Genomic DNA, 25,180 nt, shown 5'->3' with positions numbered 1-25,180 from the left:
GGGCAGTGACAAGGGGCCCCGGTTGGCGGCCCCAAGAGGAGCCCCTGCTGGGCAGGGTTAGGATCCACCTCTTCCAAGCTGTCGGTGCTGAGCCATTCCCGCTCCACGGTACCGCAGCTGGGGCTCCCGGGAGAAAAGCGAGGGCTTCATGGGCAAATACGTCTGGGAAGCACCAAGGGGGTCGACAGATACTGGCCCTGGGGGACCCCTCAGGACGCTGACAGCGCCACCTGCACCGTACACCTCCCAGGGACCGCAGAGTCAGCAGGACTCCCCTAGCATAAGCGGCCAGGGCAACTGGGTGCAGCGGACGTTCACGACCACCAGTCCGACCAGACACAATAAGGGACCGCCTCTCCCAGAAAGGGACTGCGGCAGCCTGAGACCGTGGCCAAGCCCAGGTGAATCCAGGAAGCCGGACCATAAGCAGCCCAGAGGTAAGGGTAGACTCTGCGCAATCTGAAACTGAGTCCCAGACCCACGCTCATGGATGGAGCCATTACTGCAAACGGTATGTCTCTGGTGCCTCAGTTTCCCCACCTCTACAGTGAGAATGATAACCACGGAGTTTTATTCTCAGTACTGAGACTGAACCAGGGCCGTCACATGGAGTGACATTCCTGGCCATGTTTCTTTCTTTTTTACGAAATAGGACCTCTCTAAACTGCTACGTTGTGCAGGCTGGACTCGGACTCAGGATCCTCCTGCCTGCGGCTCCCAGGGCGCCGGGATCACTGGTGTGGCCGCCACGCCGGCTCCACCGGCGAGTGTCACACACCACAGCGCGTGTGAGGTGCCAGGTGGGGACCGGACACGGTGGCCGCGGTCGCTGCTGCTACGCTCCCAGCCCCGCTGTCATCTCTGCCCAGCGACAGCTCCCCGGTGAGCCAAGGGCCTGAGGTAACTCCTGTCAGACAGAGCATGGGGTTCCCCGTGGAAGCGGGAGGCACCTCCCCAAGCCCAGATCTGGAAACCTCAGGGGAGGAAGCTGAGAGACCCGGCCCAGGCTCCTTTCTCCTGCAGGTACTGGCTGTGCCTGTCTGAGCTTCAGTGCCTGTGTTTGTCCAGCGGGGGCACCGCTATTGACCTCTGCCCAGGACGTCACCAATAACAAGGTTCTGGGACACGGCCACAGGCCACCCTTGGGTACCTGGCATGGGACATCTATCTGATTCTCGCTATTTCCCGGGAGGTAGAAAAAGTCATTAGCCCTGACAAGTGTCTGTCTGGGTGACTGAGATCACTGAGATCGGGCGTGTTCAGAGTGGTATGGCCGCAGATGTGACAGACTCAGAAAAGCAAGTCCCTGGTGGGAGGTCACCCTGGTCCAGGCGGGGGGATATCTGGGGAACCCCGGGGAGGAAATGCTTTGTGGGCTGTAAAGGGCAGTGTCAAGCTAAACAGCCCCCTCCCCAGCCTCAGCAGCACAGTGCTGTCCTGGGGTCGCCCCTTGCCTTGGTCTTGCGGATGGTCAGCGAGCCGTTCTGTACCCGCAGGCGGCTGTCCCACAGTGGAAGACCATCTTTGGTCCAGCGGATGTCAGGGTCTGGATCACCACGGACCACGCAGTCTAGCTGGATGCTGCCCCCTACAGGCTCCACCAGGTGAGAGACGGCTTCGCCTTGGAGGACAGGGGCCTCTGCATGGGGCAACATCAACGGAGGGGTTAGGAGGGGGATTCCCTGGAGGCTCAATTCCCATAACCCATTCTCAAAGTCCTGCCCAGCCTCTGCCTGCACGGACTGTGTACGGTCAATGCACTGGAAGCACAAACAAATCCCATGTCCTGGGCCTCGTCACATAGACTGGCAGTGGTTGCCAAGAACTGGGCTGAGAAGAGGGATCTGAAACTGAGGGGGAATCATGCTGCAGTTGATTAGTGATGCCTGAGATGGGCACAGGCAGGAACACAGGGCTATGTGTGTCTTTAGTAATTGCTCCCACAGATAAATTGTACCAGCTGCTGATGCCTGCCAGGTACCTTGGGAAGCAAGAACTATAAGAAAATAAGAGCACAAGAACCCTCTGTTGTGTGCAGAAGCACAGAGGTTCGTTGGATCCTCAAAGCACTGTCAGATGCTCAGGGCTGCTTTCTTCCCTTCCTGAATCTACCAGGAGCTGCAGCTGAGGCCCAGTGCCTGGAGCGGCTGGTCTCTGCCCCCTGCCATCAGCCCATCTTGCAGCTGTGTTGCCAGTGTCATCAAGGGCTCCTGTGCTGCCCCTGAGAGAGCCAGGCTAGAAGGGATGGACAGGGGGACAGCAAGCCCCAGGGGTTTTTCTCTCTCCTCAGCACAGCACTGTCCACTGCAGGGAAAGCCCCCAGTGGGTCCCAGAGTGCAGAGCCACTCGTCGGAGGACAGGAGCCCAGGCTCTGGGAAAGCAGGCGTCCGGGCTGCCTGGCCATCTCGGGTGGAAGGTGTCCGGGCCCGTGCCCTACCCTTCACGTGCACAAAGCTGACCGCCTGCACACGGCCCACTCTGTTCTCAGCCCAGCAGACATAGGTCCCGCTGTCCTCTCTGGTCACCGCTGCCCGCTGCAGTGTGCTGCCCCCGTCCTGCTCGGACACGCCATCTGAGGAGGAGAAAGCGAGGTCTCAGGATGCTGAGTCCAAGGGCCCGGACCTCGAGTCCTGAGCTCTCCACCTGGGCCTGGGTACCCAGCAGGTGCTTAGCAAGGACGAGAATAAAAGCGAATGCCCCTTCTCGCTAGGGCGCAGGCTGACAGAGTCAGACCCCTCGGGGCGTCCCAGGCTATGAAGATGGGGCTGCAGAGCCTGCCCCACGCTGAAGTGCTTGCTAAGCGGTCAAGGGCTGCCCCGGACCCACGATGGGCACCACAGCTCCGGGCCAGGACACGGCCTCCTCCCGGCCTGAGTCTCCCCTCAGGTGGCCTTGAGTCTTACCGGAGCCCTTGAGGCCCGCGGACAGCCACTTCCTCCCCGCCGCGCCCACCTGCCCCCGCTGCAGCCCAGACCTGTGACTGGCCGGTCGTTCAGGGTCCAGCCGAGGCGGGGGGTCGGGCTGCCCCGGGCAGCGCAGCGCAGCCACAGCCTGTCCCCAAGGCGCAGGCTGCGGTCCCCGGGCAGCGTGGTGAGGACAGGCAGTGCCAGGATGGTGAGGTGCACACGCCGCCGGGCCCGGCCCACCGCATTCTCCGCCGTGCAGGTGTAGGTGCCCGCGTCCCGACCCTGCGGGAGAGGGGTGCTGGGCTAACTGTCTCCACCCTGGCCTGGCCTGGATACCCGGCCTGGAAGGTTCCCACGGAGCATGGAGCCCTAACGGAGGGACTTGCGAGGGTCACACAGCCCAGGGCAAGGTCGGCTTCTCCACTGCACCCTTGAGAACACACTCTGCTCCGCATCCTCCAGGCTCTGACCACACCGCACGAACCACAGCGTTTGCTCCTGCTGGGACCTGCCTAAACTGTCCTGGCCCCTCCCGCGGCCCCGCCCACCACCCTGGCCCCGCCCACACCCACCCACTGCCCACCTTCACAGCCCCACCCACACCCCTGGCCCCACCCACAACCACAGCCACACTCACAACCTTGGCCCCGCCCATAACCGCAGTCCCACTCACAGTCCTGGCCCCGCCTCCAGCCACAGCCCAGGCTCCACACCTCCCGACCCAGGGACCATCACCATCAAGGTGTGCTTTGAGGGGGTGATGTCACCACACTCCCTCCTGGTGGCCGCCCTCACCTCGGAGTTCTTCACCAGTAGCTCCCCCGAGGGCTGGAGGCTGAACTTGCCCTGGGCTCCGGACACGGTCACTGGCTGGCCATCCTTCTCCCAGCGGATGTCGGGCTGCGGGCTGCCCCTGGCCACACAGGGCAGGAGGGCGTGGGAGCCTTCCGTGGTGGACAGGTCCGGGAGGCCGCTCTCGATCACGGGGGGTGCTACAGGGATCGTGGGGCAGAGTGCCAGTCACCGGCTGGCACACGCGTTGTCGGGCTATTGCTAGTCACAATGAGGGAAGGACGATCCGGCTAGATTCCCTGCCCGGAGGGAAGGCAGAGAGGGTGGGGTTCGTGCCGGAAGCCATCCCAGGGCGCGAGAGGAGAGTTCCTTGCTCCTTGTAGAGCCACAGTGGGCAGCACTTGGGTAGGGAGGATGCCCGGGCCCACAGCCTGCAGCAAAGCCGGGCAGAGGTCGGAAGGCTTCAGCCAGTGGGTCCAGTTCAGGCTGCTCCCTGAACCCACCTTGCACCACCAGCCGCGTCCTGCCCATGGCGCTGCCCGCGCTGTTCTGGGCCACGCAAAAGTAGTTCCCAGCATCCTCAGGGTGGGCACGGATGAGCCGCAGCTGCCCGCTCGGGAGGACCTGGCTCCTGGCTCCTGGGTACAGTGGGAGAAAATCAGGGGCTGGTAGGGAGCAGAGGGGCCCAAAGAGGGCAGCTTGAGCTTCTCTGACAGGGGGCAAATGACTCGTCCGGGCAGCAGAACGACGGAGCGACCCAGTGACCACCAAGCCTGGCCGGCAGCCAAACCCAGCCACCCGCTCCATGGCCTCCGACTCAGCACTGGGCACCCAGATGGGATCTCAGGCTTCGGTGACACAGTGACGCGGGGCAGGGGTGGGGACTGTCTCTGGGCCAGGTGGACTCTGTGGGGCCTCTCAAAGGCCTGCAGGGGCTTCTGGGCAGACAGGGGGACCCAGGGTTCCTGGGAGGATGTGTGCCCCGACCCCTGCAGGATGCTGTATGTCTTACCTGCAGGGACGTTGAACCCCTCTTTCTGCCAGGTGACAGTGGGCCAGGGGATGCCTGAGGCCTCACAGGGCAGCAGCACCTCCTCCTCTGCCACCACCTGGACCACGCTGGGCAGCGGCTTCACCACAGGGGAGGCTGCGAGGGCAGAGGGGACGAGGTCCCTGGGAGCACCTCTCACACCAGCCCCACAGAGAGCAGGGCAGCTCTGCGCCAGGACTTCTCTCCCAGGGGCCCCCATGGGAGCAGGTTCTGATGGGGTCCCTGAGCACGGCGCGCTCCCTGCCCTCTCGACCTGGCCAGACCCTTACCCTGCACAGTGAGGAGCACGTGCTTGCGGGCCACTCCGGCAGCATTGCGGGCTGTGCAGGTGTAGCGGCCAGCGTGGATGGGCAGCGCCTGCCCGATCTCCAGGGCACCTGTACGTGACAACACGCTCAGAGACGGGGTCCCCAGTGGCAGAGCTGCCCGGGCTCCCACACACTCCCACCCTTCATTTCTGGTGCAGGCCCACTCCCCACATCTTTTTTTTTTTTTTGGTACTGGGAACCAAACTCAGGACCTCGTGCCTGCTAAGCAGACGCTTGTGCCACTGAGCTATAGCCGTAGTCCCTCCCCACATCTTTGTGAACAGCACCAGGAATAGGCTGCCCTGGCCACCTGTGTGAGCGTCATGGTGGGCCTCAGTTTACCCATGTGTATGAGATATGATTGAAAAATATAGTAAATGTTTAAATTTAAGGAAATGTATTACAGTAAAAGACATGTTTCCACAAATCTCCCCCCAGAATACTACCCCTTGTTTCTAACGCACCGATCCCATCGTCCTTGCCGCTTTCTGCAGCAGCTCTGGAGCGCTCTTTCCTGAGTGTCATTTGTGGCGCTGTCCTGGCTGCCTTGAGGTCCTGAACTGATTCAAAACCTTCCCTTCTGTGGTTACTTTGACTTTGGGGAGGAGCAAGAAGTCGCACAGTGCCAGGCCCAGTGAATAAGGGGGATGAGGACATAGTGCCATGTTTTTATTGAGCTGCCTTTCCACTGGATGGCGCGTGGCAGGACCCTCCACCACATTCTTTTTTTTTTTTTTTTTTTTTTTGGTTTTTCTCCGGTACCGGGAACCGAACTCACGACCTTGCGCTTGCCAGCCAGGCGCTTTTGCCACTGAGCTAAATCCCCAGCTCCACCACATTCTTGATTACACCGTACAAAGACACTCAGGAAAGGGCACTTCCAGAACTGCTTCAGAAAGTGGCAAACGTGATAGTATCGGTGTGTTTGAGGTGAGAGGGAAGATTTTGAGGGGGCTTAATGGCAGTGTATCTTTTACTGTAATACATCTTTAAATTTAAACACTCACTGTATACTTTGACCACGTATGGTACAGAAACAAATCAGGTGACATGGTCTCTAGCACCTCCAGGGTGACAGTCCAGGATCAGCCATTGCGCTGCCTGGAATTGCTGGCCCAGAGTCCTCCTCTGCCTCGCTCTTGTCACCATGCTTAACACCGTCCTCCTCTAGGAAGCCTCCCGGGATTCCTCCTCGATCTTCCTTCCCTTCACCCGGGTGCACAGCGGGCACCCCTGCCCCCTCCTCAGACCACAGGCTGTGCCCACAGTCAGGTGCAGGAGTCTCTAGGTATTCTCTGTGGACTCCCAAGGGCCCCTGGGTGGTGGGGGAGCCGGGCCCGATGGTCTCAGATCACCCATGGCCACGCCCAGCCGGATCTGGAGCTGTGAAGTGCTTTCTACCCTGCTGCACTGTAACCGCTGGCCAGAAGGAAATATTCTATTCCTCAGATGAGTTTGAAAACCACAGATCTAACCAGTGGTTCTCAGCTTAGGATATCCCTGACCAACCAACAAGTAAATTTAATGTGGGGAGACCCCGTTCATTTTGACAAGCAAAGACGTTCTCAGAGTCACTAGTAGCCAGGTGTGATGGTGCGTGCCTATAACTCAGCACTCCGGGAGACTGAGGCGGGAGGATTGCAAATTCAATCCTGGGCAATTTAGCAATGTTTGTTCTCTCTGTCTTTTTGAAACAAGGTTTCACTACGCAGTTTAGGCTGGCCTTGAAGTCACTTTGTAGCCCAGGCTGGCCTCAAACTCGAAGTGATCTCCTGCCTCAGCCTCCCAAATGCTGGGATTGCAGGTGCGCACCGCCACACCCAGCAATTTAGCAATTTAACAAGACCTTGTCCCAAAATAAAAAATAAAAAAGCCCTGGGGATGTAGCTCAGTGTGAAGGCCCTTAGTTCAATCCCCAGTATTGAAGAAAAAAACCCAAACTACTATTACCTTAATTTCACCAAAGAAAGGAACTTTCAACATCAAGAGATTAAGAGCATAATTCAGAATAAGCAGCAACTGTCCTCCTGGGGTAAAACTAGCTTTATGAAAAATCTGGGGGCTGCGATTTCTCTCCCTTTGCCAGGAAAGAGCACGGTGTTGCCCGGAGTCTCACGCCCGCCCCCGCTGCTGGGTCTCAACACTGCAGTGCCCACGGGGGAAACTAAGGGTCGGGGAGGGCAGCGGCTTCTCCCTGTCACACAGCGAGGGGTCAGGAGAGCCAGGCCGATCTCCACTCTCTGCGGCTGCCCCTTACGCACCGGAAGGCAACACGCGGTAGCCGCTCCCCCGGGTCCCCAGCTGGGTGCCCGCCCTGCTCCAGGACACGGTGGGGACTGGCACCCCCGTGCTGTGGCAGGTGAGGACCACGGGTGCCATCCTGGTCACGGTGAAGGCCGTCTGGTCGTCTGCGATGGTCGGAGGCTCTGCAAGCCAGGACAAGGCCTGAGCCCCGCTGAGGAGCAGGGGAAGCAGGCCGCGGGGTGGGGCTGAGAGCGACACGGAGGGTGACTGCAGCGTCCTCTCCTGCAGGTTCCCATCACCAGGAACTGTGCGGAGCCCGGTTACGCGAGGGACAGGCCACGGGATCCAGGAGGGCTTCCTGGAGGAGGGTCCAGCCCGCCTCACTCACCCTGCACGGTCACCTGGTAGAGCCTGCGGGTCTCGCCCACCTCGTTGCTCACCACGCACTCAAACTGAGCTGAGTCCTGGGCACTGGGGGCCACAAGCAGCAGGGCATTGGAGGGCAGGAGGCTAGATGGAGGGGTAGACAGACAGGGAGCTAACTGACCAGCCGGCCTGGGTGAGCCAGCACGGCCGTCCCGCCTCAGCTTCAGCAGTCTGGATGCAGACACCCTCCCTCCTGCATCCGTGCCCAGCCCTGACTTGACAGTGTCTCACAGCCAGCCGTGGTGGCGCATGCCTATAATCCTAGCACTCGAGAGGCTGAGGCAGGAGGGTCGCTGTGAGTTCAAGGCCTGCCTGGACTGCATAGCAAGACCCTGTCTGAAACCTTCCCTCCCTCAAAAAACACCTTCCAGAAGTTCCTGCTCCTCAAGTTTCAGCTCTTGGGTTTGTGTGGCTTTGTTTCCATCCCGTTTCTCTGTAACTCTGCATGTTTGGTGCCCCAGTTTCTCCAACTTCTCCGCGGACTGCTCCGGAAGGCCCAGTCAGGGGGCTCGCCGTACTGAGCCCCTGCTTCCCGGCCCAAGATGACCACGAGTTAACGGGTCAGGGGTGACCCCTTCAACCCTCCCACAGCCACTGAACAATTAGCGAAGTGGGGAAACCAAGGGTCCTGGACAGACACAAGGCTGGCCCTGGCCGGCACATACCTACACCCCTAAGTTTGTGGGGGCTGGGGATGGAACCCCGGGCCTCATGCATACTGGGCAAATGCTCTACCATGGAGGAACTACACCCCAACCCTTCCATGTTTTGTATTTGATGTTTGAGAGTGCAATAAATATAACACTTTTGCCGGGCATGGTAGTGCACACCTGTAATCCCAGCACTCGGGAGGCTGAGGCAGGAGGATCATTGCGAGCTCGAGACCAGCCTGGGCTACAAAGTGAGCTCAAGACCAGCCTGAACTGCATAGTGAGACCCTGTCTCAAAAAGACAAAAAAAACCATTTTTGTATTTTCCCATTTGGCATAGAACGTGTAAAGCGTTTGGCCCCCTGCCTGGTCACCCCACTGCTTCAGAGTCCGGACCCTCCTGGTCCCTGGAGCCTGATCCCTACCTGGTTTCCTGCCCAGGCCCCTTCGGGAGACCAGCACCCGTTCCACCCACAGCTCAGGTGCCCCACAGGAGGACCAGCTCGTACCGGTAGGCGCCCTGCTGCACGTGGAGGTCCAACTTCTGTCCGTCTTTCCACCAGGCCACCAGGGGCTTGGGGGAGCCGCTGGTCTCGCAGGGCAGCACGGCCGGGCTGGGCGCGGTGAGGGTGAAGTTGGAGGGGCCGGGGGCGATGGCCGGAGGCTCTGGGGACAGACAGCATAGGAAGTAGGTGCAGGATACAGGGGCTGTCTGAGGCTGTGCCAGGGGCAGAGCCTAGGTTTGGGGTGCTCACTACCACCACCACCTGTTGGAGACCACTACGAAGTGGCTCTGAGCAGGATTTAGTATTAACCAATGGCTTTCCGTGTTCACTTGTGCATCTGTCCAAGGCCCAGGCTCCTTACCTGGAAATGGCGGACTCATAGTAAGTCAACCTCTGTGAGTCACTAATCCCTACTAGAACCTGTAGTGGTGATGAAGCCAGAAAGCCTCAGAGGATAAGACAAGATCAGAGCCAAGGACACCTGGGTCAGATCACAACTAGATGAAGACTACAGCCTCAGGCATCTCAGTCTTCATTAACTGGATTAACTTCATACCTTACTTTGAGAAGTCCTTGAGTGGTTCTGCCCTTCTTGAGTACCCCCTCCCTTCTTCTGATAACCAAATGAATATGGGCGACCCAGAGAAGGTCGTGATCTTAGCCCTGAGAGAATCTTGAATTCTGTGAGAGGGCTTTGATCCTCCTGGAGCCCTGAAATCATTCCATTCCCCTCTTTTTATTTAGCCTTCGCCGTACACTCAGTCAGGAGATTGTGGATCTGACCAGCCCGCAATAACTAGGGGATATTATTAACACCATAACAACCCATCCTACAGAGCAGGAAAATGCTCCAGGGAGCCACCAACAGAGCCCCCAGGCTAGGAGTTCGGGCCTTCCTCAGCCCTGAGCCTGAGTCCCCCCAACCCTCTGGTCTGCGAAGCTCAGCTGCCCGCAGCCCTGCCCCAGGCTGAGGCCCGCGGGAGGGATCCCCCAGGTGATGGGCTGGAAAGAGAGTTGTGTTAGAGCACCTCTCCTTGTTTGACCTGTTGTGCACACTTTACACTAGCTCAATATGCAGGGTAGTGTGTGTGAAACATGCACGCAAATAAATATGCATCCTTTGAGTGTGCATCATCCAAACTTTGTACTAATGGGTTTCATGATCAAAAACCTTTGAAGACCATTGTTCTTGGCTCCTGACAGCCGGCATAGGCCAGCAACCCAAAGGGACTGGCTGAGGAAGGCAAGGAACACACCCTTCCCTGGTCCACCTACCGAAGACCTGGAGGTCACGGCCCTGCCGATCAGAGCCAGCAGAGTTGGATGCCAGGCAGAAGTAGTGGCCAGCATCCTGGGAGAGGACAGGCTGGATCCTCAGAGACCCATCAGTCAGAACCTCCATCCTGGAATGGAGGGAGAGGTTGCCATGGAGACCAACAAGTAGGGGGAAGAGCTGAGAGGGGCTGGACCTGGCTCCCTGCAAGAGGTGTCAGTCTGGGACTCCCTCACTCTGGATTTGGGAAGCCGTCCCTCCCAGCGCCACACTACACCATGTGATCCCGCCCCCAACCACAGCTGATTGGACCAGAGATGGACACATCACCCGGCCTGAGCCAATGGCCTTCTCTGCCCTGGGAACCTGGTCTAGGCGTTCACAGAGAGTGAGCTGAGGACTGAAGACTTGGGGGCCGTGGGGTTGTTGGGACAGTATTTGTCATGTTGACGGGGGAGGAAGGAGGAGGAGGAGAGGAAGAGAAGGAGAAAGAATGGAGAAGAGGGACGGAGGGAAGAAGGGAGAAGAAAAGAGAAAGCTCATATAAGGGGTGATCAAAATACATGGTATTTATTAAAATAAAAATATTAATTACAGTAAAGGACACATTGTCATGAGTTCTCCTCAAAATACACAGCGCCTTCAGAGGCACTCATCCCATCACCCTGCCGCTGTCTGAAGCAGTTCTGGAGTCCTCTTCCCTGAGTGTCTTTGTGAGGTATGATAAAAAATGTGGTGAATGCCGCTGCTGAGCGCCACCCAACGGAAAGTCAGGCTCATAAAGACACAGTGCTGTGTCCACATCCACCTTACTCCCTGGGTCTGGTACTGTGAGACTTCTGACTCCTCCCCAGGTCAAAATGACCGTGAAAGGTAAGGGTCGTGAGTGGATTCAGGACGTGGAACCTGCCAGGACCGCACAGCTGAAGACACTCAGGAAGGAGGACTCCAGAGCTGCTGCAGAAAGCAGCGAGAACAGTGGGTCGGTGTGCTCACAGAAAGGGGGAGGATTTCAAGGTGAATTCGTGAAACCGCTTTTTATTGCAATATATTTCAAACATGATTGATTCACCATATTTTTCGATCATATCGCATACACAGAAGCAGCGATTAGCAGAAGCTCGCTGGTCCCCGGGGTTCTCGAGGGCGCTAACCACTGGCTTGCTGGGCCTTGTCTTCTGAGTCACCCATGCCCAGATGACAGAGTCTTATTTCCGCTCCATCTGCCCTGGGTGTTCCTGTCTGCTGTCCACAGAGGTCCTGACACTCCCCAGTGCCCACCCCACCAGTGCCCACCTGGGTGCCCCGTCCAGTGGTACCCCATCCTTCCGCCAGCTCACAAGGGGCGGGGGCTCGCCAGTGACCCGGCATGGCAGCAGTGCCGTCTGGTTCACCGAGGCATTCACCGAACGTGGTCCCGGCTGGATGGCGGGCGCCACTGGGGAGGGAGCACAGGGAGGCGGACGGGCTTGGCAGCCTGCGGCTCCACGGGGCTGCAGTGGGGTGGGGTGGGTGCACTCACTGTGGATCTCCACGTGGAAGGCCACGCTGGTGCTGCCCGCCTGGTTGCGGGCCGTGCAGCTGTAGTGGCCGCTGTCGGCCGCACTCAGGTCCTGCAGCTGCAGGAATCTGCCGTGCTCCGGGAACTGGGTGTGTGTGTCCGCCTGCAGAGGCCCAGGGTGCAGAGACCACCACGCACCGTCAGCACAGCCAGCAAGGGAACCCCAGGAGTGAGGGAGGCGTGACGGGGCTTCTGCCCATCCAACTACAACCCTGTCCCGTTGCGCCCTGAGCTCCTCCTAGAAGCCAGACTTTTCTGGGGGAGCGGGCACCCCACCCCTGAAGCTCCAGGCCGAGCACATAACCCTAGAGTCCAGCTGTCAACTGGCCCACGTGTGTGATGAGCACATAGAGCCTTGTGACTCTAGGTGTGACTCCTGCCGTGCCTCAGTGTCCCCCACCCAAGTGACAGTAATGACGGGGGTAAAGGTCTCCACACAGTAGGAAGGCCAAGTGCTGCTCAGAGCAGGCTCAGTGCCCAGCACCCACCCAGCCAGGGCCTGGGGTCCGGCAGTGCCCCGGCCGGGCACCCACCTGCAACAGGACGCCGTCTCGGTGCCACTCGATCTCGGGTGCTGGCTCTGCCTCCACGGAGCACTCCAGGACCAGCTGCCCCGGGGCCAGGCCGACCACAGCGCGGGGACCCCGGGGCCCAACCACGTTTGGAGGGGCTGGGGGCGTAAGAGGACATGAGAGGGAGCCCCCTCCTACAGGCCCCGTCCTGTCTCCACCTGCACACCCCCTACCTTGAACTCTGACCCGGAAGCTCTTCTCAGCCTCGCCCGCAGGGCTCTCGGCCAGGCAGGTGTACAGCCCTGCGTCACCCACCTGGGGACAGAGCAGGATGAGCAGGGGACCGGCTCCAGCCTGCCGGGCTCTGATCTGGTTTCCTGCTGTTCCGCCAAGGGCTCTGGATTCCCCCGGGGCCTGCAGAGGTTGTCTTTCCACCTCCCAGCCAACCAGGCCTCTCTCTGGACTTCTACCTTGCTTTAGGGCTAGTGCAAGGCTGCCTCTTCCGGGAAGGCCCCCTGGCCTGCACCAGCCCAGATGGGAAGTTCTCTGGTTTTTGTGTCCGCTGTGGCTCTGGTGTTAGGGAGCTTCCAAGGGCGGGACTAGGGGGCCATATCTACATCCTCACACCCCACAAAGAAGAAGAGCTGGAAAAAGCTTGGCAGCTGCCCACCAGCCCCAAGGAAGCCGCAGCACCCTCCTCTCCCCACCCCACCGCACTCCCATCCCATCCCAGCACCTGCATGCGCTCCACGCGGAACACGCGGCCAGCTCGGCTGCTGTCCTCCGGCCCACGCAGGACCTGCCCGTCCTTATGCCAGGTGACATTGGGTGGGGGGATGCCGCGGGCATCACACAGGAGCTCCATGGGGGCGCCGGCCGTCAGCGACAGCTCTGCAGGCTGGCCTGAGTCCTGGATGCGGGGTGGGTCTGCAGGACGGCTTTGGTCAGCCGCAGCCCGGGGCTCCTCTCCCTGTCCCCATGATGGGACAGCCGAGCATGGGGACAGGGGGCCCCTCTCCTCCTCTTCACCCTCTACCCAGATACAGACAGACAGAAATATCAGGGCCAGGGCCCCATCTGCCAGGGACAATCCCTTGGGCTTTAAAACCAACAAGCAAGGCAGGCGTGATGGTGCATGCCTGGCATCCTAGCACACTGGGAGGCTGAGGCAGGAGATTGCAAGTTTAAACCCAGCCTGGGCAACTTAGCAACTTAGCGAGGCTCTGTCTCAAAATATACAAAAAAGGGTCTGGGACATAGCTCAGTGAAAAGGCTCTGGGTTCCATCCCCAGCACTGCAAAAACAAGAACAAGTCCACAAGACACAGCATGGGGGGTGCGACAGGCAGACACGTCCCCCGTACAGCCTGACACTGAGCTCTCATGAGGCCTTGGGCTCTTAATTGTGCAACTCCCACCAAGACCACGGGACACGGCCCTGGGAGGATCCAACGTGCCGATCACTGTCCCCCAGGGAACTGTCCCACCTGAGCCCAGCCCCACCCTGACCCACCCCAGGCGGCCACCCAAGCGTCCTGTCTGCTTCCTCCATGCAACCAGACTGAGGACCGGACGCACCCATCACGGTCAGCCGGAAGTGCCTCCTCGCCTCCCCCGCCTCGCTGGTGGCCATGCAGGAGTAGGTCCCCGAGTCGCCGGCTCCCACTCTCTCCAGCTGCAGGCCAGGCCCCTGCTCCAGGCTCTGGGGCAGCAAGGGCTCCCCGTCCTTCATCCAGGACACGAGGGGCAGGGGGCTCCCCCGGGCCTCACACGGCAGAACCACAGAGGAGCCAGGGGCCACCACCACATCGCCCTGGAAGTCTGCCGGTTCCAGGATGGGGGGCACTGTGGAGGACAGGGGTGGGAAGGGGCCAGCTCCCCCAGGACCTTGGCACGGGCTCTCCCTACCCGCCAGGTGCCCTGCTCCTGGAGCGCTCCTTCTCATCGAAGTTCCCTGCGGTCCCCAAGGCCAGGGAGTCCCTGCCCCGGCTCCCACAGCAGCATCCTCTCCTTCCTGGGGGAGCTGCCCGGCCCTGTACCCTGGCACCTGGTGAGGCCCTGGCGCCTTGGGGTGCCCAACCACTACCAGCGAGACAAGCGGCTGAGCAGTCGAAGGAATCAAAGACCAAGTCGCTGAGTGTGTCCTGCCCAGGGACCCAAGGGCTGCCCTTGGTCCCACCCAGACAGGCCGGAGGGCCGCGGTCCTCATCCTCCCCACCTCCCGAGACCCAAGGACCCGCCTGCGCCCCTGCTCCTTACCGAGCACCTGCAAGGTGAAGTTCCTGCTGGCCACGCCGGCCAGGCTCACGGCCACGCAGGTGAAGGTGCCCGAGTCTGCCAGCTGCACCTGGGAAATCCTGAGCCGCCACCCCGAGAGGGGAGACGGACACGGAGGAAGAGAGGTGCAGGCTGACGGAACGCCCCAGCGAGGCCCCGTCTCCTCCCGCCTTCCCTCAAAGCGGGGACTGGAATGCAGAGCAGAGTCCCGCCTCCGCGCCCACCTCTCCTGCCTCCGGGTGACCCTGGCCGAGCCCCCTCCCACCTCCTCCGCGCCACCTCACCCTGAGGTGGAGCCCCGCTTCCAGAGCTCTGGAAGCTTGGCCAACCCATTGCCGGGACAGGGCTGGCCTGCTTGTCCTCCTTCTGGACCGCCCCTCTGTCCTTATCCCCACCAACTGGCCCCCACCTCCTCTTTTTTTTTCTTTGTCTTTTTTGAGACAGAGTCTCGCTATGCAGTTCAGGCTGAACTTGAGCTCACTTTGTAGCCCAGGCTGGCCTCGAACTCGAAACAATCCTCCTGCCTCAGCCTCCCGAGTGCTGGGATGACAGGCGTGCACACCATGCCCGGCCTCCACCTCCTCTTGAAGCCCCCTTCGTGTCCCCATGTCCCCTCCTAGATGCTCCAGTGAGGACCACAATGCCGAAGCCAACTGTCACTCCTGGCCTCGCTCCCCTCATGGCCTGCCCCGCCATACCCGCTCCCTGGCTCCAGACCATCCTAACCCAGCAGCGGGGCACAGTCCACACTGCGGCCAGTCCTGGCTTCCAGCACTGCCCGGTGACCATCCTGGCACCCACGTTCCCAAGTTTCCGAGTGGGGGCATGAGTGAGGGCGTCTGCTACCCACGGGTGTGTGAGAGCCTCTCCGCCACCCCAGTCACCAGAGTCAGCACGGGGTCTCTTTGGCCAATCCCACCACGGAGGGATGCAGACAGAGCCAGGGCTGGGACTGTCGGGCTCTCCTGCGGGGCTTCACAGAAGCCTCTGCCACGACCTCCGGTTTGCCCAGGAAATACTCGCAGAGGTTGTCTGCCCAATAAGGACAACCCTAGGCCTGCACCACCTTGATTATGAATCCTCTGAGCACAGATGATTGTGTCAAAGTCACAGATGTCACTCTTCTCATTTTGTCTCTCAACGATGCCTTTTGCCTCAACTTCTTTCCATTTACATGGTCCTGGGGATTTATTTGATCCTGGACCTTCACACTGAGCTACCTCCCCAGCTCTTTTTATTGCTTATTTTAAGACAGGCCCTCACTAAATCTAAGTTGCCTGGGCTGGGCTCAAATTTGTGATCCTCTTGCCTCAGCCTCCTGGTTGTGAATGTGCTTAATGCTACTTCCCTAGACACTTAGGCCTGGTTAAGATAAGAACATTTGTGTTACATGCTTTCACCACAAGAAAAAAAAAAAAAATTACCAGCCTCACCATGAGCCCTCTGCACTGAAAAACCCTCCCAGGCTTCCCAGCTCTTAGCAAAACCCCAGTCCTTCTGGGGCCTATATGGCCTGGCCCTGTCTTTCCCTGTCTGCCCCAGGACCTTTGCACCTGCTGCTCCCTCTGCCCAGATCCTCTTCCCCATAGAACCCAACTTCCTCCCCTTGCCTGCCTGAAATAAACAGTGTCCTCCACTGCCACCCCTATCTCTCTGCTTTCTTCTTCTTCAAAATACATCTTAGCCAGGGATATAGCTCAGTGGCACAAGTGCCTGCTTGGCAAGCACAAGGTCCTGAGTTCGATTCCTGGTACTCCCCTTAAAAAAAAAACAAAACAACAAAACCCACCAAAGCACATCTTCACTTTTGCATCTGTTTCTTCCCATCCCAGGCCTGGAACATTAAGCAGTCCCTGTGCTGTTGAATTAGGCACCTTCTCCCAGGAAGCCCTCCCTGATTTCCTCCACCTGGCCAGGAGACTTGGGGGCAATCAGGCATCACGACCTGGTTTTGTGCCTGTCGGAGTCTTTTCGCTGTCCCCGCTATGAACCTCTGTGTGTTTATGTTATTCTAAGACACAGGCAGCCTCTCCCCTACCTGAGAGTGCGGCCTGTACCGTGGAGTTGGGTGCGCTGGGACAGGGGCAGCGGCAGCCCGTCCTTGAGCCAGCTCACGTGGATGGGCGGGGAGCCCCGGGCCGGGCACGCCATGGTCACCAGGTCCCCGGCCCTGCTCACCAGCGTCCCTGTGCCGCCTGCCTCCTGCTCGATGGTGGGAGGGACTGGAGGTGGAGAGAGCGAGAGAGCTGACAGGGAGAGGCCCCTCCCAGGAGCCGGCAGCAGGTGGCACCCGGCCCTGGACTGTGCCGCCTGAGCCATCGTAGTCAGGGGCTCCTGGAGACCTGTCACCTAGCTAAGGGACAAGGCCAGCTGTGTGCAGGTACCCTGTTCCCGTCCCATCCCCTGCACCCCGACTCCTGCAGTGCCCTGGCCAGGGGGCACCTAGAGTCGAGGACTGAGGCTGGGAGTCCCGGGGTGCCCCCACGTGGGTGTGGCCGGGGTTTGAACCTAGGTCTCCTGCATCCTGCTGCGGCCCACTCAGCACCTCCTGGTCCCCACAGAGAGAGAGAGACCCCCGTTGGTCAAGCTGCCGTGACCTCGGTGCCCATGTCCCCTTCTGTGCCTCACCCAGCACGGTGACCGCGTGCAGCCTGGCATCCTCCCCGGCTGAGTTGCGGGCCACGCAAGTGTAGGCGCCAGAGTCGGAGGCCCGCAGGCCCTTGAGCACCAGCGAGCTGCCGTCCAGGTAGAACCTGCGCGGGAGGAGTTGTGGAGGCGGGGATGCACGGCGGGTTGCTGGCCTATCCCCTGGGGTGGGCACGGCCGGTCTTACCGGAGGTGGGGGCCCACGCCCTGCTGCAGCGGGGCGCCATCCTTCAGCCAGACCACGTCGGGCGGCGGCTGCCCCTGGGCCTCGCAGTCCAGCCGCGCCTCCTGGCCCTGCAGCAGGCTGTGCTCCTGCGGCGCATCCGAGCTCCGGATCCGGGGAGCCTCTGCGGCAGGGGTGCAGTGAGGCAGTGCGGGCAGCCAAGGGGTGCGGCTCCGGGAGGGGGTCAGGGCGTGGACCTACCCAGCACGGCCACCACGAAGTCCTTGCGGGCCTCGGCCTGGGCGTTCTCGGCCACGCACGTGTAGGTGCCGGCCTGGGAGGGCTGCAGGCGGCTCAGCTGCAGGCGGCCGCCCCGGGAGACCACGCCGTGCACCACGCTGCTCTCTGGGGGACAGGGCGGGGCTCTGAATCCCTCACCCTCTTCTTGTGCCCACAGGGAAACTGAGGCCCAAGGGGCAGGGCCTCCTTGTACATCACCTTCCTCGGCCCTGTCTCTGATGGCTCTGTTCCTTACAGTGGTCCCCAATTTCCTTCCACTGGGGACACTTCTTTCTGAGGGGCCCATGCCCTGGGAGGCCCAGGACCCAGGCCGTGCCCTCGCCTCCCCTCCCCGCCCCCAGCTAGCAAGGCCTTGGTCAAGGCAAACCAGCCCCTCAGACCTCACCAGCTGCGCACTGCCTCTTCCTTCTGTCCGGCCACAGCTCTGCCCCAAAGCCGTCTCTACCTGCACAGCTGGCTGCCCCCACCCCACCTGCCCTGCACGCTCTGAACCCGCTGCCTTTCTGGACGAACACACAGAGGACCACGGCCGAGCACGGGCAGCACCTCAAGTGCGGAGGGAAGGGGCCCAAGAGGCAGCTGGGTGGGGACTCCACATAGGAACCACAGGGCCTGCAGCGACTCTGCCCTGGGATCCACCTCAGAGGAAGGAAAACAGGAGCAGGGACCGACACGAGCCCCCAGGTACTGTTCACACGGCCGGGTGGAAGAGACCAGCGTCCCAGGCTGCCAGAAACGCACTAGGGATGTTGCCACAAAACAGCCAGCTCAGCCCTCAGACGTGGGTGAAGGGAAATCATTCAGTCCTTAAAAGGAATGAGTACCAGGCCGTGCCACGGTACGGAGGGCCTTGAGAGCATCGTGCCAGGCGCAGTGAGCCAGCTCACAAGGCCGCTCACGGTGTGTCCCAGGTGTGTGACACATCCAGAATCAGCAACTCTACAGTCGGGTGCAGACTGGTGGCCACCAGGGTCTGGGGCCGGGGAGTGTGGGCAATGGCTACAATGGCTAAAGCGATGGCAAAACAGGGCTTGGGGCGATAAACACATCTAAAACTGATTATGACGCCAGGCATGGTGATGTACACCTGTAATCCCAGCACTCAGGAGGCTGAGGCAGGAGGATCATTGCAAGTTCAAGGCCAGCCTGGGCTACAAAGTGAGCTCAAGGGCAGCCTGAACTGCATAGCGAGACCCTTTCTCAAAAAGACAAAAAATAAAATAAAATAAAATTGATTATGGCAGTGGTTGCTCAACTCTGAATACGTTAAAAGTCACTGAACTATGTGCTTTAAAGGAGCAAATTGCAGTTTATTACATTAAGTGAGTAAATTGCAGTTAATTAAACCTGGGGGGGCTGATTTGCAAGGGTCTGAAGCATGGACTGGGACAAGGACAGGTAGCTGTCAGCGCAGGGACCTCGTGGCCACACCCTGAGGACTGTCCGTGGCCACCTCAGAGCGGCACCTCGAGACCCTTCTACCCCAGGCCCAGGAGACCAGCACGGGGCACGGTGGTGCCCTGAGTGGGGCAGCTGGGAGTACAGTGCAGCGGTGGGCAGCGGGCTTCCCCAGCTGGCAGAGGGGGTTTGAGCCGAGTGAGGTGGGGGGAGGGGAAGCCTGCTGTGTGGAGGCTACAGCAGCCAGGAAGGGCAGAGCGGAAAAGCTGCAGCTGCAGGTCAGCACCTGGCCCAGAACAGCCAGCCGGGCTTTGTGTCAGTCCACGTCGGCCCTGCACAAAATAGAAGCTGTGCCCGCATGTCTGTCTGTCTGTATTTACTGTGCTTCTGGGGATTGAATCCAAGGTCTTCACACCGAAGTACATCCCCAGCCCTTTTATGAGACAAGGTCTTGCTAAGATAAATTGCCCAGGCTGAGCTCGAACTTGCAGTCCTCCTCTTTAGCCTCCAGAGTGCTGGGATTGCAGCAGATGACAACTCTTAGCATATCATTTTTTTGTTTTGTTTTTGTTTTTGTTTTTTTCCGGTACCAGGAATCGAACTCACGACCTCATGCTTGTGCCGCTGAGCTAAATCCCCAGCCCCCGCATATCATTTTTAAGATAGAATACTTTTCGTCTTAGTACAAGCCTCAAAATGTGTCTTGAGTAACATCCCGGAGGGGTTGTAAAAAGTTAACTTTGTTTGCAGTTAACTTTGCCCCGGAATGCTTCTCCGAAGATAAAGAACACCCGGGCCCAGATAATCATCTATGACCCTGCCTGGATTGTTTGATCCCTTCCCTGGCCATAGTTAGACATTGTGACCATAAAGGAATGTATGGTTAGAAGAAGGGAAACAAACAGAGCAGAGGGTGGGAAGTATCCATCATAACGGCTGAGCTCATGACCAGGGCCTTATCCGGCCACACAGAACAAATAAAACAGGGGCTGGGGATTTAGCTCAGCGGCAGAAGCGCCTGCCTGGCAAGCGCAAGGTCATGAGTTCGGTTCCCGGTACAATAGTGGCCACCTGAGTCAGTGGCTGTCATGGGCCATTCTGTCACCATGGAAACAAAAGAATATCTAAAGTTGAAACAAGGACAGAGCCGACATTTCCCGACCTGCTAGTCGGGGATGTACGGTGACCAGTCTAAATTCCATAAACTCTGTTTACCCTAAAATTGAATCCTTCGGTCTTCTGTGGAAATCAGCCCGTCTGCTGTCACAGGATGACAGGCAGATAAACACCCACTGGACTAGCACGGGTCTTCTGTCTTCTGGGAGCGGGGAGGGAGGAGGAAGGAAGGGAGTGGTTCCCCATGTCTGGATTCCAAGAACCAATCAGACTCCAAAGACAGATGGGGCGGGGCCTCCAAAAGGGGTGGGGCCTCCACTGGATCCTGCCTTTTGATTTTGACGGGAGCATGGACAGCCAACAACTTCCGTCTTCATTATGAATGTCTTGACTAAAAGAATATTTTGCACTCAAGAGTTAAGAAGAGCACGTCGTACTCACCTACAGGCATTCTGTCCTTCAGCCAAGTTACAGCAGGTGCAGGGACTCCAGACACATCACAGGTCAGGACCAGGGGTCTCCCAGCCACCTGGCTCACTGTCTCTGTCTTGGGATTCTCAAATGTTGGGGGCACTGCAGGAAAGAAGCCACATTCCTGGAATCCTGAGACTTCCCCCTTCCCTTCTCTCAGGCAGATCAGCAAGCCCTTCCTTGGAGCCAGGCGTTCGCATTCTATGCTCTGCCACTGATGGTAATGATTGCTTTATTCACAAATGCAGCTGTAAGCAGCAGCTGGTTGTTTCAGAGCATCTACAGAGCAGAGCCCAAATGGGTCCACTTAGCCCAAGGATGGTGAATGCATGGCTCATGCACCCGCAATCCTTAACCTGTGTCAGGACGGACATCACTAATCAATCCCAGAGCTCTTCTGCTCAGCCAGGATGAAGTTGTGCACCTAAGCAGACCTTACTAGTGGAATGTGTTGGCCGGGATCAAGATGACATATCTTTTCCCTTTAGGACCAGAGATTCTCAACTTCCCCCTGCTCATGGAGGAAGCCATGCACTTGGGGCAATAAGCCTGGTACTGAATTATTAAAAATATATTCAGTATGGCTGTATTAAGAATATATTCAGTATGGCTGTATTAAGAATATATTCAGTATGGCTCAGGGTGAGATACACCTGCTGCTCCCTGGTTGGGAGGCTGCTGGCAGATGGGGTGCTCCACCCCATCCTGTTTTCCTATCATGGACAGCAGAATTTTAGCTAAGCACCTGGTTGTGCAAGAAAAAACTACACTTCCCAGCCTCCCTTGCAGTACAGTGGCCAGCTCCCTGACCCCTTGTCCACAGAACACAAGTGGAAAAGACAGATACGCTTCTGCATAACACAAAGGTCGGCTCTCTGCTCCTTTCTGCTTCCTGCAGTTAAGGACAGGATGCAGTGCGTCCCAGCTTCAATACAGGAGCAGGGACAACACCTTCAGAGATGGAGGAGCAACAAGATAGAAGGAACCTGTGTGGGTTCTCTCAAATTACAATATGGAGCTGGGGGAACCCCACTAACCCAAGCACTCACCTCTAGGCTTTTGCCTAAGAGGAAACTTCTCTCTCATTTAATCCATTGTACTTTGGGGACTGTTTGTTACACAGTTAAGTCTATACACTAGCTGACACATATCTGACCCCAGAAAACCTGGCCAGCTACCCAGACTGATGAGCCAGCCTCCTCTCCACACCAGCGTGAGGTACATATCCAATCAAATGCCATTCATCTAAGTTGCATTCTTGGGCTGATGCCCTACAACCCTTAGAGCCCAAGACAGAGTGGTGTGGCCCCAGGGCTCCAAGTGCCTGTTATCTCAGGCTTCATGCTAGGACTGGCTACCAGACCCTGTGCCCAGCACTCTGCAGCAGATCTGCTGCCTCCAGGGTGCCCAGCCAGCAGGCCCTGCTTCTAGACCAAACTTGACTCATGATAAACCATAGGGCCAGGGGGACAGTCACCCCACAAAGCAGGTCTCCAATAGGACTCTGCCCTTTTAATTTCCAGATCTTGTGCCCATTACCGGTGGCACCACTGCATGCTTGTAGCCCAGGTGCTGCTGGGGTGGTGGGTCCCGGCCACATCGGCCTGGCTGGGCCCAACTTACCCTGGACGGTGAGGACAAAGGTCCGCGTGGCCTCCCCAGCAGCATTGCTGACTTTACAGCTGTATGAACCTTTGTCGGACACCTGGAACAGGAAAAGCATGTGGTGATGGGGTGCATGGAGCTGGGATGAGAGCTCCCCTAAAATATCCAGCTCCCAGAAGTCTTCAGGGCAGGGACTCCCCAAATCTACTGGTTCTGCTCAGGAGCTAAAGGGAGCCAGGAACTTCTGGCCTTTCCCAAGAGCCCCAAGAGACAGGAAGGTCCTGGAAAGTGAGTACACAGGGTCCCCCAAAGACCTTTCAAAAACTCCTCCCCCAGGGCCAGTCCCAGCAAGAAGGAGCTGGAGAAAACTTCTAGATCTGGGGAAACTGAGGCAGGCAGCAGGGAAGGGACCTGCTCAGTAGAGGTCAGTGCAGGCACCGCGCTGGCCTCTAACTCTCGGGAGCCCATGTGCTTCCCTGGTCTCCACCTGGAGGCCACACATCTGTCACCCCTTCCCCAGGCCTCCGCCCTTCTGCCCACGGTCGCCCACCTGGGACGCCAGGATCTCCAGCCTCTGTGTGTTATGCAGCGCCTGCACCCTTGGCCCCAGGGCCAGGGGCTGCTGATCCTTGTACCAGGACACGACTGGCTCTGGGAGCGAGTCTGTCTCACAGTTAAGGACGGCCTTCTCCCCGGCGCGGACGAGGATCGCCTCCTGGGGGCGGTCAGGAGCCTGCCTAAAGGTGGGGGGCACTAGGGACATGAGACAGCCCAGTGACTCACTGCAGCCTCCTGGGTCCCCCTAAGTCCTCCCAGGTGGCACCTACGGAGCCCTGCAGAGTCACACAGCAAACCTGACCCTGGAGAAAGAACCAGGCCAGTATGGCAGGACCTGCCAGGCGGTAGGGGCAGCCTCGCACCCTCTGTGGGCCTCAGTCTCCTTCAGGTAGCTGCTTGAGGCTCTCCTGGGCTTCTTCCCACAAGGGGCCACCTCCAGCTGGGTGGAGCCCTCCGTGGTCCCCCCTACTGCCATCACTCTGTCCCCTACTCTGAGACCGCAGGACCCGGCACGGTCCACCCCACATAGCAGGTGAGCGCATGAGTGAATGAACCAGCTCAGGGCTGCAGGGAGGCTTCTGGGAGCCCCGGCTGGTGACCCTGGGGACAGCTTTCCCCAAGGAGGACCCCAAAGACATGAGCCGTCACAGTCTCCACGCTGAGAACCCAGGACCACATGAGCTCGGGAGGAAAGGGTCCCTTCCTGGGCCTGGCCCTCGGGGTCCATCTCCTCAGCTTGACCATCATCCACGCTTCCCAGGAGCTCACACTGGGCTGACGGCTGCACAAACTGCCTCAGGTTACAGACGGGACAGCCAGGGCTCAAAGAGGGACAACAGCTTCCCTTAGGTCACGGAGCTGTTCCCAGCCCGACTTGTCCAGCTCCTGAGACTACTGCCTTTGCCTCGGGGGCAGATGGTGCCACTGGGCACTATTCCTTCACAGGCTGGGGGCCAGGGGTGTCCCAGCCCCACCCAGAGGCAATCTCGCCTCCCGACCGCTCTGCTGCCCAAGGGAGTGGCGGACACTGCAGGTGGGGACGGGGCGTACCCAGCACGCTGAGCTCCACCACTTTCTGGTCACGGCCGGCTGCGTTGAGAGCCTCGCACAGGTAGGTCCCGGAGTCTGAGGGCTGCACCCGGGGCAGCCGCAGCGTGTGGGTGCCTGCGGGGAGCCAGCCCCTCACACCAGCCCCCAGCCGCCCACCCAAGACCCCTCCCAGACACACAGCCTGTCCCAGGTTCAGGGAAGCAGCTGTGGCTCCCCACAAGCCTCAGTTTACCCACCAGGCAGGAGGAAAACCTCTTCCCCCAGGGACAGGGCCTCGCTGTCCTTGTACCAGGTGACCTCGGGGGCCGGGTGAGCAAGGACCTCACAGGGGAGGGAGATGCTGCTGTTGAGGATGGCGGTGACCTGCTCCAGGTTCTGGCCTGTGATTCGTGGTGGCACTGTCCCCCCAGCCACAGGGGTGAAGAAAGATGTGAGATTGATGTGGGCGGGGCAGAGAGCCAGGGGTGAGACCCTGAGAGCGAAGACACCTCCAAACAGCCCAGGCGGAAAGCTCCCCTCCCCATGAACACGCAGGGACTCAGAGATCAGAGAGGGGCAGCCACGCTTCCAAGGCCGCACAGCAGTCAGCGGCAGAGCCAAAATATCCTTCCAGGCTCTGACTATGGCACTCAACACCGTCCCTCCCACCCCCGAGCAACTGCTCTCCCCACGCAAGCTCCGAGGCTGCAGAGATGGACAGCAGACCAGGGGTGCTGAGGTGCTGCCTCCCTCCTCTGAGTGTATCGCAGCTCTATAGCAAGGGGTCGCCCAGGAAAAGCCCTCAGCCACGTCACGTACACAGTAAGTGCTCAATAACGGTGCTGGACGGCTGGGAAGTGCGGTCCCTGGCCACCTCCAGTGTTGCTTGCAAGCATCAGGGGTTGGCCCAGTGGTGACCAGGGTCCCCCTCAAATGCTCTCTGTCCTGGGATGCTGCTGGGGCCCGGCTGGGATCCCTGAACCCCGAGTCCCAGATCCCTCTTAGGGAGGGACGCAGAACGGGTAGGGCCGCCCGCTCTGCCCTCTCACCTTGGACCCTGAGGGTGAACAGCTTCTCCGCAGAGCCCGCCTGGTTCTCGGCCACACACATGTAGCTGGCAGCGTCGGCCACTTCTGCCGTGGACACCTGGGGGAGCCGCCCCAAAACGGTCCCTCTACCCCATAGCTGATGTGACCCCAGGGTGCTCACGGAGAGCAGGTGGAGCCCCCGTGTGGACGCCTGCTGGGGCTTTGTGGACATCTGGGGTTGTCATGGGCTGGGCTTGGGGAGGACTGCTGGGGGCTGGGCTGGCCTCCGGGGTCCTGTGCAGCCCCGTGTGTGGACACTGGTTGGTGGCTGAGAGGGGCCGCTGGTGCCCTACGTGTGGCC

General features: G+C 59.4%; 1 protein-coding gene and 1 long non-coding RNA gene across 3 annotated transcripts in view; one reads left to right on the top strand and one right to left on the bottom strand.

The window, feature by feature from the left end:
• Hmcn2 (hemicentin 2) overlaps positions 1–25,180 on the bottom strand; it is a gene marked incomplete in the record, with an annotated part of 130,718 nt that overhangs the window by 18,091 nt on the left and 87,447 nt on the right. The window contains 28 exon segments of the mRNA XM_013506721.1: positions 1,455–1,639; positions 2,438–2,572; positions 2,975–3,188; positions 3,702–3,898; positions 4,202–4,336; positions 4,711–4,845; positions 5,019–5,126; positions 7,319–7,483; positions 7,690–7,811; positions 8,887–9,043; positions 10,159–10,286; positions 11,453–11,594; positions 11,679–11,820; positions 12,251–12,387; positions 12,463–12,544; positions 12,966–13,156; positions 13,807–14,073; positions 14,488–14,585; positions 16,544–16,727; positions 17,134–17,258; positions 17,339–17,498; positions 17,576–17,719; positions 20,570–20,701; positions 22,223–22,304; positions 22,755–22,957; positions 23,813–23,926; positions 24,049–24,210; positions 24,841–24,937. Coding sequence (XP_013362175.1) covers positions 1,455–1,639; positions 2,438–2,572; positions 2,975–3,188; positions 3,702–3,898; positions 4,202–4,336; positions 4,711–4,845; positions 5,019–5,126; positions 7,319–7,483; positions 7,690–7,811; positions 8,887–9,043; positions 10,159–10,286; positions 11,453–11,594; positions 11,679–11,820; positions 12,251–12,387; positions 12,463–12,544; positions 12,966–13,156; positions 13,807–14,073; positions 14,488–14,585; positions 16,544–16,727; positions 17,134–17,258; positions 17,339–17,498; positions 17,576–17,719; positions 20,570–20,701; positions 22,223–22,304; positions 22,755–22,957; positions 23,813–23,926; positions 24,049–24,210; positions 24,841–24,937 — 4,143 coding nt within the window.
• On the top strand, positions 23–7,683 carry LOC106147050. Of its 2 annotated transcripts, XR_001231757.1 has the most exons (5): positions 23–882; positions 1,024–1,115; positions 1,497–1,604; positions 4,415–4,551; positions 7,590–7,683. It is a non-coding gene; the product is annotated as an uncharacterized LOC106147050 (long non-coding RNA). The 2 variants fall into 2 exon arrangements; XR_001231756.1 differs by having other exon boundaries at positions 23–1,115.

The sequence above is a fragment of the Chinchilla lanigera genome, unplaced genomic scaffold (genome assembly GCF_000276665.1).
Source record: "Chinchilla lanigera isolate Chin_1 unplaced genomic scaffold, ChiLan1.0 scaffold00112, whole genome shotgun sequence".
Lineage (NCBI taxonomy): Eukaryota > Metazoa > Chordata > Mammalia > Rodentia > Chinchillidae > Chinchilla > Chinchilla lanigera.
This window is presented reverse-complemented; position numbering and strand designations above follow the sequence as displayed.